Source organism: Dermochelys coriacea, chromosome 3 (assembly GCF_009764565.3).
Source record: "Dermochelys coriacea isolate rDerCor1 chromosome 3, rDerCor1.pri.v4, whole genome shotgun sequence".
Lineage (NCBI taxonomy): Eukaryota > Metazoa > Chordata > Testudines > Dermochelyidae > Dermochelys > Dermochelys coriacea.
The window spans coordinates 190,387,922-190,398,870 of NC_050070.1; the positions used below are offsets into that span (position 1 = coordinate 190,387,922).

The window sequence follows — 10,949 nt, forward strand, 5'->3', positions numbered from 1 at the left end:
GGACTCAGGAACTTTCATCTCTAGCTCACCAGTTTGAATTTGGCCCACATCACTATTAACCAAAAGTTTTTATCATTTGATGGCTATTCTTGTGTCCTATTTATGAAATAGATTGGTGGTATCACTCCAGTTCCTTGTAGGAGACAAGTCTCTACATCATGAAACCCACCACCCAATTGGTACTAACTGGCATGCTTGTTAGCCAACTAACTGCCAAGGGAATGGAGGCCAAACTAACTTCTCACTCCTACAGTGTAGTCTCTGCAGGTCAGAAGTGAAGTGAATTAGTAGATCATTTCAGTGAAGTTTGAACAGCTGCTGCCTATTCTGAACCAGTTCTCTGGATACAAAAACTTGTTTCCAGTGCCACCAAACTGGCACTTTTCACAAGCACAAAATTAATTTAGGGCCAGGTTCTACACAGGGTAGCATTTTACTCTTCAAGTGGCCCATGTGGAAGGTAGAAACTAGTCCTAAATTATTTTGTTTTTTTTTTTAATGTACTGACTGACTGTGCAAATTTGCCTTTGTTAAAGAGAGGTTTTCATTAACCAGTCTTGGGACATTTTTTTTTAAACTTGAATGTGCTTTTAACTAGATAAACAAATACGTAATTATATATCTCACGGAGTAGAGGAGTCAGAATAATACATTTAACCACAAAACTCAAGCACTAAATTACAATACAGTGAGTAGAGTAATGCCTTGTGATGCCTCAATCTTTTCAATTGTAGCTTCCAAAAGCTGCCCCTTTCTGAACTTTTCCTGCTGCTGCACAAAGGCATCAGACACATAAGTAATGATGTTACCAGGCATATGTCAACCAACCTTTAACCCTGCATACCTATCTGGGGATCTGAAAGTCAAACTGGGTTTATTTCTTCTTGTTCTTCATTATCATCATCAAGAGTAAAGTCTCTCTGCAGTGTGAATTATGACATCAAATATTACACCTTGGCCACCCTCAGTTCTGTTACAACCTCAATGCACCTCCATTGTCCTCAGTGGGGGTTGCACCAGTGATTGGGCCTGTAACTGGAACTTAGTAAACAATTCTGTTGATGATACACAAGAAGGAATAGAACCCAGCTTCCTCTCTCTCAGCGGAGCTGGTTCTGGACCACTACCAGCAGAACAAAGTAGTAAAAAACTTCCTTCAGGCACTAGGTCAGCAGGTCCAAAGCTGAACACACATCCCCGATCTGAGCTGTTGAGCAAGAAGCGGGCATTTTCACAGAACTTCCGTTTAGAGCTTGGTTTTACAGAATTGTTCAGCTTGCAATAGCCAGCAGCACAAATGTTACTAACAGGCAACCATTGCTGGCTGTGTCACCAGACAAAGAACAAAGACTGAGCAGCATATAGACCTAGCTACCTTCTGACCCTGTAAAATGATGTCCCTCCAGATCAGGGCTGAGACGCATTGGTAAGGTAATATGGGGAATATTGCAATGCCACTGCCCTTCCTGTATTTTTCTGAAGAGTAAACAAAGGACTATAGCAGCAAAGGACACAAACACAAGAACTCAGATGGTAAAAATGTATTGAAATTATAAATGCTTTCATTAGAGCTATATCTTGTAAGCCCTTTCTACACAAAACCTCCATGAACTTCAGTGGGACATCCACACTCAGGACATGATCCTGCACCATTGAAATTGGTGGGAATTTTGCTATTGACTTCAGTAGGAGCAGAATAAAGGGCTCGCAGAATCAGTCCCCTTTTTTCTGATACATCACCTGCAGAAATGCCTCCCTTAAACCCCTTTGCAGTGGCCACCTTTGCATATCCTATTGCAGAAGACAGGATGCACATGGGAAAAATCGGATTCCTGATGCCAAAGGATTAATTGTTCAATGGATAATGTGTATTTACTACCTGGCACATCTCCATTTCTAGCTGGAAAATGTTAAATTTCTAGTAATTAACTGATTTAGGACTTACAGCTTTTAGCTACAGGCTCTTTGATGTGTTTTAGAATAACACATCCATCAAGTTATGTGAATCTTCTGCAGGATCACATAAGTAATCTGGCAAGAGTCCATGCCTGAAGTTATGGAAAACAGCTTTCATGTGGACAGAGGCGACACTGTCTTTGGTGTGTGGCCCTTGGCCTCGTGTCAGCTCCATGACATTAAGAAAAGTTCTCACTGTTCTAGCTAAACCTTGCCATTGAGAAAATTCATTTTGCCTGGCATTTATGGGGATTACATTTAGTAACAAAATTGTGCTAGGTTAGGCGGAAAAGACAGAAGCAATTGCCTTTTGTGTTATGTTTAAGCAATTTTATAGTGCTATAAAATGTCACAAAAGCTTGAGAGGAAATAGTTCCATTTTATTGGTAGTAAGTCTTTATTAACCCTCCTCTATTTACATAGTTTGTAATAAGAATCAGCCCATCATGTTCACCAGCACCAAGGCTGCATGGCTTGCTTTCTTGCCCAACGCTATATAGCATATGGATTTGAATACTAGAAATCAAATACTGCATGCACAACTTCTATCAATGGGAGGGCTGTAAATTGACCATATGTAGCCCTTTGTCACATACATGGCAGACACCTGCGAAAAGAAAGGAGCTTGCATACATTGCCTCTGGACAACATGGAAGAGAATGAAAATCACCACAGTGTTGAAGAGTTAGCAAGACTAAAATGAACTAACAATGTTAAGGTATCACACAGTGCAAAGTTCTATCACTGTAAAGTTTGGAATCTTAGTGACATGGTTATCCATCTTTCCATCTATTCAGTTCATCACACTGTCAGATAATTAGGTATAAGGCAAACAGATATAAATATGGGCAAGAAAAGCAGGAAGCAGCTTGCCTGTTTCACCTGTCCATTGTTATCACCAATACCGTGATTTCTCTTATTTCATCGTAACATTAATGGATCTAGCTATCCACCCATCCTTGTCCACTACCATGGCATATGAGTACCTATAGTGTTGAAATTACAATAGAGCTGAGCCCAGTTAGTTCAAGAAAGAAATCACATACTGCTCAATATGGGAGGCCAGATTAAATTAAATTGGGGCCCACTGATTCTAGCATTTAAACATCATCATTGCTGAAGATGCAATAGAAGTAGAAAACAAACAACCATATTTTTGCTTTTATTTTTTTTACAGGTAACTCCTTCCTTGTTTAAGAATAGTTCTATTATTTTGTTCGTCATGGAAGACAGACATTTAAAGGAAAACTTCTTTTATTTATCAGAACAATCAGAATTGTTGGTATAGAGGCTGGAAGCAAAAATGTGGTGAAAATATTAATATATGAAGTCTGTTTATGCCTGCAACAACCTGAGAAATTTGGAAAAGGAAGCAGAGAGCAAAGAGGAGACAAAAGAGGTACAATTCTTGATCAGTGATGATAATGATAGTAATTTATAGCAGTATCATTTGAAATATCACACCACCCTGATTTCATATTAGCCAATCTTGAAAAGGAAAATATATTCAATGGATGACATGCTTCATCTTGTCACATATTATCCACCATTTCAGCTGCTCACATCCCAGACGCAGTTCCAGACAGTAACAGCACAGCTGAATCTAACGACAATCAAAAGCAACATTAATGTCTACTCTAAAAAGTTAATGCACTTCAAGGGTTGTTGGAACCAAATAGAAACCAAGTTGTAATAAGCAAATACTAAAATCCAGCAATGAATTAGTCAGGTATTTCACTGGCTCACTCGCAGGACAACCTGCACACACACAAAAAATCAAAAAGTTAAGATGAACAATGCATTTTCCTGGCAACATAAAAGTAATGAATAAATAGTATATTAAGTAGAATGATCTCAAAAAGCCAAAGAAGAATCCCATTCAATTCACCTTTCCCTGAAGTTAATAGTTATTCTGCCACCTTCAAACACAAAACTAAATATTGTCAGTGACAGGATTCAAGTATTGCTATTGGCTATTTAGAGTATCTAGCAGGATGTGATGTGAATCAGGAATCAAAATGAAGTGTGTTTTTTTGTTGTGTTAGTTTTTTAAAATCCTGTTCACGGGTTCTAACAGGATACATAATCATTTCACTCATTTGAGATAAACATGGTTTAATAAGTGACCAATTTTATGCTTGCTTTCTCCCCTCCCACCCCCCCCATTTACTGTTGGACAATTATATAACCTGGATGCTTCTTGATTCCTAAATCAACATAATTTGAAAGTAGAATTTAAGTAAGACTTCACAAATGTGTTAACCTTTCTGCATTTTATTATCATGAGACTGTCTTTAAAAATAAAATACAGCACAGACAAAATGCTTGCACATTGAAAGAAGCTTTTCAAACTAAAACCAAAGCTGAACTGTCTAATTTCCATATATCTTGCTCATTTCAGACCATTACAGCATGTTGGATTGAATAACAAAAAGAGCTTTTATATTTGGTTTTTAAAAGTGAACTGGAGCACTTCTAAAATAAATACAAAAATTGTTTAACATCCTACATCTTTTAAAAGTAGATATGTGCAGACTTTAAAATTATGAATACATTTTAATACAAAGCACTTGAAAATCATTTCATCTTTAACTTTCAGCTCAGGACCTGAGTTCAAGGTTCTGGGTTTCTTCTGCAAGTGCTGATTGTGCAATATATTGTACATTTCTAATATGTGAGGGTTTTTTTTCTTCTTGTAAAGAAAACATAGCAACCTTGAGCTCTTCTGCTAACAAGCTGCTGTGCATTATTTCCCCCACTCTTCATACACAGACACAGCTAAGGATTCTGGGCAGGCTAGCCCAACTGTCAACTTCCCGTCCTAAAAAGTTCTATCATTAAAACTGTCCTTACAAGGCATCCAAAGCCCCACAGGCCAGGTGCTCAGCTGGTGTAAAGCCGCATGGCTCCATTGGTTTCAGTGGTGCTACACCAATTTCAATGGAGCTCCTCCGATTTATGCCAGCTGAGAATATAGTCCTAATGCACACGATTGCAATACAGATGGTCTTACGCAGACTGAAGAAGAGCCTAGTGCTTCATTCCAGCACAAGGTGTTTGTAAATGGTATCAGCACTCGCAGGTGAAACATGGAACCCTGAGCTCAGTTCCACATAGTTGGTACATATATTTATAATCTTAAGGCAACACATGAATTCTGCAAATGATTTAAAATCTTAAATGGGTTTTTTTTAATTCCTTCGTTTGAAGAAAAAAAAAGAGAATTTAACAATTTCACTTCACCTTCAACTCAGTAGGAAAGTATTGTTTCACTTTTGTGTCTGTGCCCAGCAGAACAGAATCAGAGCATTGCTTGTGTTACTTCTATTTATTTTAATTCCTCCTAGATAGGGTAAAAATACCTGCTAGCCATCTGCTTCTACCAACTCTGTATGGTAGCAATGGGCCCCCTTTCTACTCTTAGTTACCCTGGTATGAATCCAGAGTGAAATAAGTGACCTACTCTGGACTTGTACTGCTGTGACAGAGAGTTACAGGCTACGGCCCAATGTTTCCACAGTGTCCTGAAACAATCTGTGAACTGAGCTTTGTCTGCTCTTGGCAAGTTGTGATGTAAAAAAGTCACACAATCTTCTGAAGTTTTTCAGGTAAGTATGTACTGAAGGATGTTTAAAAACAGATTATTGATTTAATGGTTTATAGCTATGCAGAACTGTAACCATCCATTCTGCAAATCTGTATTTAGGGGACCCAATTCAATACAGTACTCTAGGGAAAAGAGTTACTCCACTGCATAGTGCTCCAACTATGCAGTGGAGTAAAATTGACCCATATGCCACATTCTGAAACAGCCATGCCAGTGAGAATGCAGCTGCCTAGCATACCCTGATGTGGAAATGGTTTGAGGCTGCCGTGGGAGAGGCAGCAGCTGATGGGAATTGTTAACTCCTTTGTGCATGAGGCATAGTCAAACAAAGATGTAGGACGTACCGTTTCAGTGCTCAAAAAGCTCCTTGTAAACAGGTGCAGAGCAATGCACAGACATGGAGCAAAATGGGTGCCATTTTTGACACGCCTAGTTATGGTATAAGGATTGATCTGATCTGCTGAGGTTATGCTGCACATCAGAGCCTGATCAACTATGGTCTATACTACCATACTGGGGAGTGAGGTCTACATCCATTATTCAATGTGTAATCCTCCCTGTATTTTCACCAGCTGCATTTGCTCAACATTGGTCATCAAATTTGGACTTTGGGGTAAGGGCCATACCTGTTGACAAATCTCCTTGCCAAAGTCCCCCAGGGAAGAATGGAGGGGTCCCAGCAGGGGCTGCTATTGGGCAAAGTGTATTACTAATGGTTCTGATCTAATTCAGCTGCAAGCAAAGACATGGTCACTAGTTCAGAATGTGGACTAGGAGGTCGGAAGCATGACATTTTTGCCATTGGAACAACTCAGCCTAGTCCCTACCTGTGTTCCCAGCATCTAGATGCTGAGACTAAATGCAAAGTTACTTTAGCTCCCCAGGCATTCTGGCAGAATTTAACCAGAAGCACTGCATACGTAGCTTGCTTCTGTGGCTGCACAGATGCCATTACTGTGTACCAAATGGGGCCAGCAGGGAGTGTGTAACACATGGATTATTGATCCTAGAAACCATAACACCTCAGAAGAAACAGTAATAGTCAGTGGTATCAATCCCTATTTATACTCTGTCATCCACAGATCACTGATAGTCTACTGCACGTCTCCATTAATACAGTAGTGTGCACAGATGCTCATGCACTCTGCCAGTACTAGTCTAAAGTCCTTTACAAAAGTTTTGTTACAAAAGTGACTGTGCTTGTGCTGTAACCACTTTCCTAAACAAAATAACATTTATATATATTTTTTAAATGACCAAAAGGTGCTATTATTTTAGCTAATTTGCAGTTTCATGAGCAAAATAGCAGGCTGGCCAAATTTTCACATTCAGCTTTGAAAAATAAATAAAAAAGCAAGTAATAATTAATAAATACAAATAAATTTGTCACCTGACCTGAGACCCTGCATGGTAAATTTCTACTTGGTATAAATTTTAGGGTGGTTTTACATGAGAATAAGATGATGGCACAGCTTGACCTGCAGCATCAGGACCAAATAAAGGATTCACATCAGCACTTAGGCCTAATCCTATAACCCTTATCACACATGGTCATCAATAGAATATACTGAATTCAGTGGGTACAATCTGTGCCCCCAATTCAGGAATGTACATACGCATGTACTTAAGTCCCTAATAGTCATATGAAAGTCAATAGGAGCACTCACATGCACAGAGTTAAGCAAGTGTTCAAATGCTTTATTAGATCCAATAGGATTTGAGCACATGTTTAAAATAAGCATGTGGTAACTGCTTTCCAGAATAGGGCTACTTGCCCAAATAAAGGATAACTGTAACAAAGATCAATCAGTAACCACAGGAGGGTGTTTTTGGGGAGGGGGATTCAACTTTTCTTGGCGCTTACAATATCACTATAATGAAATTATTATTCTCCTGGAAACAGTTAGCTTTTTGGACAAACCATGACAAATTAAAGTACGCTATGAATCATCCCCTCCCCCCGCGCAACCTCAAAAATACATATTTTAACAGCAGAAATACAACACAGTAGGCATTATTCAATGGTATGCAAATGATAAGTTAGACAGTTAGGAGACCCCCCAACACTTCAGCATTAATTAACAACCACACTAGTTCTACATTAATTATAGTGTTGCAATAACAACGCTTTGCATTTTTAGTTTTCTTTGAAATGTATGCCATCTATAGATGGATAACTTCTTGTGTGTATATGGGTTTTGTTTTCTTTTTTAATCTCAACACTTGATTTTATGCAGTGGATATGGTACTATAAACGTCATACCAGCTGCATGGTCCTTGTTAGCATTAAAAATTAAAGAGCAAACAAAACCTAAAGCACCAACATTTATTATGTCAAGTCTCCCCCTCGCCCCCCTCCTTTATTTATTTATTTATTTTTGCTATTTGTAACATTAACCACACTTAAAAAAATGGTGTGTAATGTATAAGTACAACAGGCTGGGTTCTCCACACAGTATCAACATAAACTCAAGAGGGCCTTTTCCCAATGGCATGGAAGCCAGTCAAAGCCATTGATGATCGATAAGCCCTTGATGGTGGGTTGTTTTTAAAAAAAAAGAAGTGTTTTTATTCTATTAAAAATATATATAACATAGTCTTGCAGGCAGGCAGAAGGAGCCTGTTGGATGCTGCCTTCGGACGGTGACGTCTGAAGTTACTGTCAGAAAGCATCGCAAAGCTAGCAAGATAACGGACCACATTCAGATGTCATGTACATGGTGCACATTCCCCGTGTGCTTCACATTCTCTCAGAATTTAAGCTGTCTCGAGCTTCCATCCGAAAATTGCCACACGTCACGAGTTCCCTGGGCACTACGCCAAGTGGGGATGTATGTCGAACCTAGAGAAAGGATGGGGACAGAGGAAAAATAGGTGTAACACAGCCCAAAAGGTAAAGTCTTCCCCCCGCCCCCATTTTTTTATTTTTATTTTTTTTTTACAAACTGCAACTTGAATTGCCAAGAGTATGTAATGCAATGGACCCTGGGTTCATCATCTTAGTCTGTACTCCTGCCATCCCACCAAGAATTCACAAACTCCTGCATCACACATGCATGGGAATACTTCCAGCACAGCAAAAATACAGACAGCACAAATAACACTCCAAGGGGCAAATCCTCCGGTCTTCACTTAGACTTAACTCAGTTAAAACACTGACTGATTCCAGTATTCCTCCCCCACCCAACAATCCTATTGACTTCAGCCAGAGGCTGGGATGCCAGATAGAGCACAGCAAATATTTTTTGATATACCACAAGCTGTACAATTTGCAGAGACTCTTATCTCACTGAATTCAATTGCATTTGAAAAACAGTGCAACTTATAGGGTGTACTGTACCTGGTGAAGTGTGAAATAAATGCTTGAGCCTTACAGGCCTGAGCCAATGTTCACTGAAGTAAGTGGGAGGTGTTCCATCGACTTCATTGGCATTGAGTCAGGCCCTAGCTGTGCAAGATGGAAAAATAAATGTTTCCCCATAGCTGAATTATATAGTGATATGCAGGCAGTGTAAAGGCCAGTCACCAATTATATATTGTACTAAAAGAAACAATAGGCTAATGAACAAACTGCATGCTCAAGAGCCTGCATGCACGACCTGTGGCAATGGCAGAACCAGAGATGCATTGATTAAGATCAATCTATACATACCGACTACAGAGTCAGTTTCTATTGAAATTGCCTCATAAATGTTTAAGTGTGTAGTTGATGGGCAACTCATGAGCTACTTATCAAGATTAAATAAGAGGGCCATATCGTAAATGGGTATAAATTAAAATAGCTCAATTAAAGTAAATAGCACTAGCCTGATTTACACTAGATAAAAGTCCAATTCTATATGTTTCTGAATTTAATTTGTATTAAAATAAAAATAAATAAGCCTAAGTTTTTCAAATGAGCCTAAATGAGTTAGGTACCTAGGGTGGGTTTTAAAAAGTGCCAAAGTAATTTAAAAACACAAATCCGATTGAAAGCCAATAAGACTTGTGCTCCTAAGTCACTTAAGCATTTTTGAAAATCCAACCGCTCCTACTAACTTTCAGTATTGATGAGAGTTGGGCATCTAACTTCCTTAGACTCCTTGAGCAATGCCAGTTAAAATATATACATCTGGATTTGGGAAACAGTGGCTTCCTTTCATGAATCCAGTGACATGCCTGCCAGGCAGTATCGTACTCACAATCCATAATATAATTTTCCCACACTTTTACTGTAAATGGTTTCCAACCTTTGCAGGGAAAAGAACTAAAGTAACAGCTGGTATCTTTTTTCTTTTTATACAAACTCTGCACTTCGATAAACCCTGAAACTGTATCTCATCAGATATGCCAAAGCCTTCTGAATGTCAAGCAAAGACATGGTATCACTTATTCCTGTATTTATCTCAGCTCTTGGAAATAAATATGAAACATCTGTAGCCTAAATTCTTGCTATTGTTTCAGTCTCTTCATTATACAAATCACTCAATTTGGAGGATATTAAATACTAATGGCAAAGACATCTGCGCAGTAAAAATACATTCCTCTTCTGAAGTTGATTGGTTTTGATATGTTATCAACTGCAATATTATTACCCAAATATTGTTCTTATTTATTGAGACTCTTTCCACAGAGAGTTAAATATGAAAAGTTTCTTGGGACAGTAGGTCATGCTTGTATGGAATGTTACAGCAGCTTAAGAACACATTATGGATGCCATATAAATCTGTTTCAGAATTCTAACAAACTTGAACGGGCCTCAATGGTTCATGGTTTTATAACACCATTAATTTATCACACAGTTAGAAAATGTCACATTTTGTATTACTATTTTTGCTTTAGTGTTCAGGCTACAACATGTTGTCATTTCTAAGTTATGTTCTTGTTGGCTAGTTTTTGAAGTTATTTAGGTGACGCTGTATATAATCTCTTAATGTAGAGGGTTCCTCGAGTACAGTGCTTATGCTGCATGTGTGTAAGTTGGAAATGAAGTGATGTGCCCAATGGATTTATCTAGCTTTTTGATATAAGTCTATAAATCAAATGTTTTATTGCAGATTTCTTTAAAAATTTCATAGCATGTTTTTCATCTTTAATTTTTTAGCAATATGTACCGTATGTGATATATCACATATCCATTTGTATACCTAGACAGATAGCTAGATGGCTAGCTATAGACACACAATTATTTTATATGTTTAACATGTTATAATGCAACATATAATGAAAATATTATTACTATATATGTGTGTATTAGAATTCAACTTAAAACAAAGACATAATTGTTATGATTGCTTCATAGATAGAACAATTAAAATAAGTCCTGTATATAAAATCTCTACTGTAATACTAATAACTGCTAAAAAAATCAGTAAGAGAGAGAGAGAAAGACTGAACTCTTCATGAA

At 38.1% G+C, this 10,949-nt stretch overlaps 1 protein-coding gene across 3 annotated transcripts in view; it reads right to left on the reverse strand.

Moving 5' to 3' along the window:
* Positions 1-4,214: 4,214 nt before the first annotated feature.
* BCL11A (BAF chromatin remodeling complex subunit BCL11A) overlaps positions 4,215-10,949 on the reverse strand; it is a 102,301-nt gene continuing 95,566 nt past the window's right edge. For all 3 annotated transcript variants that reach the window (XM_038393909.2, XM_038393911.2, XM_043511950.1), the window contains exon 4: positions 4,215-8,405. In XM_038393909.2, the coding sequence (XP_038249837.1) occupies positions 8,314-8,405 (92 nt within the window). In that variant the 3' untranslated portion in view covers positions 4,215-8,313. The remainder of the gene's footprint in view (positions 8,406-10,949) is intronic.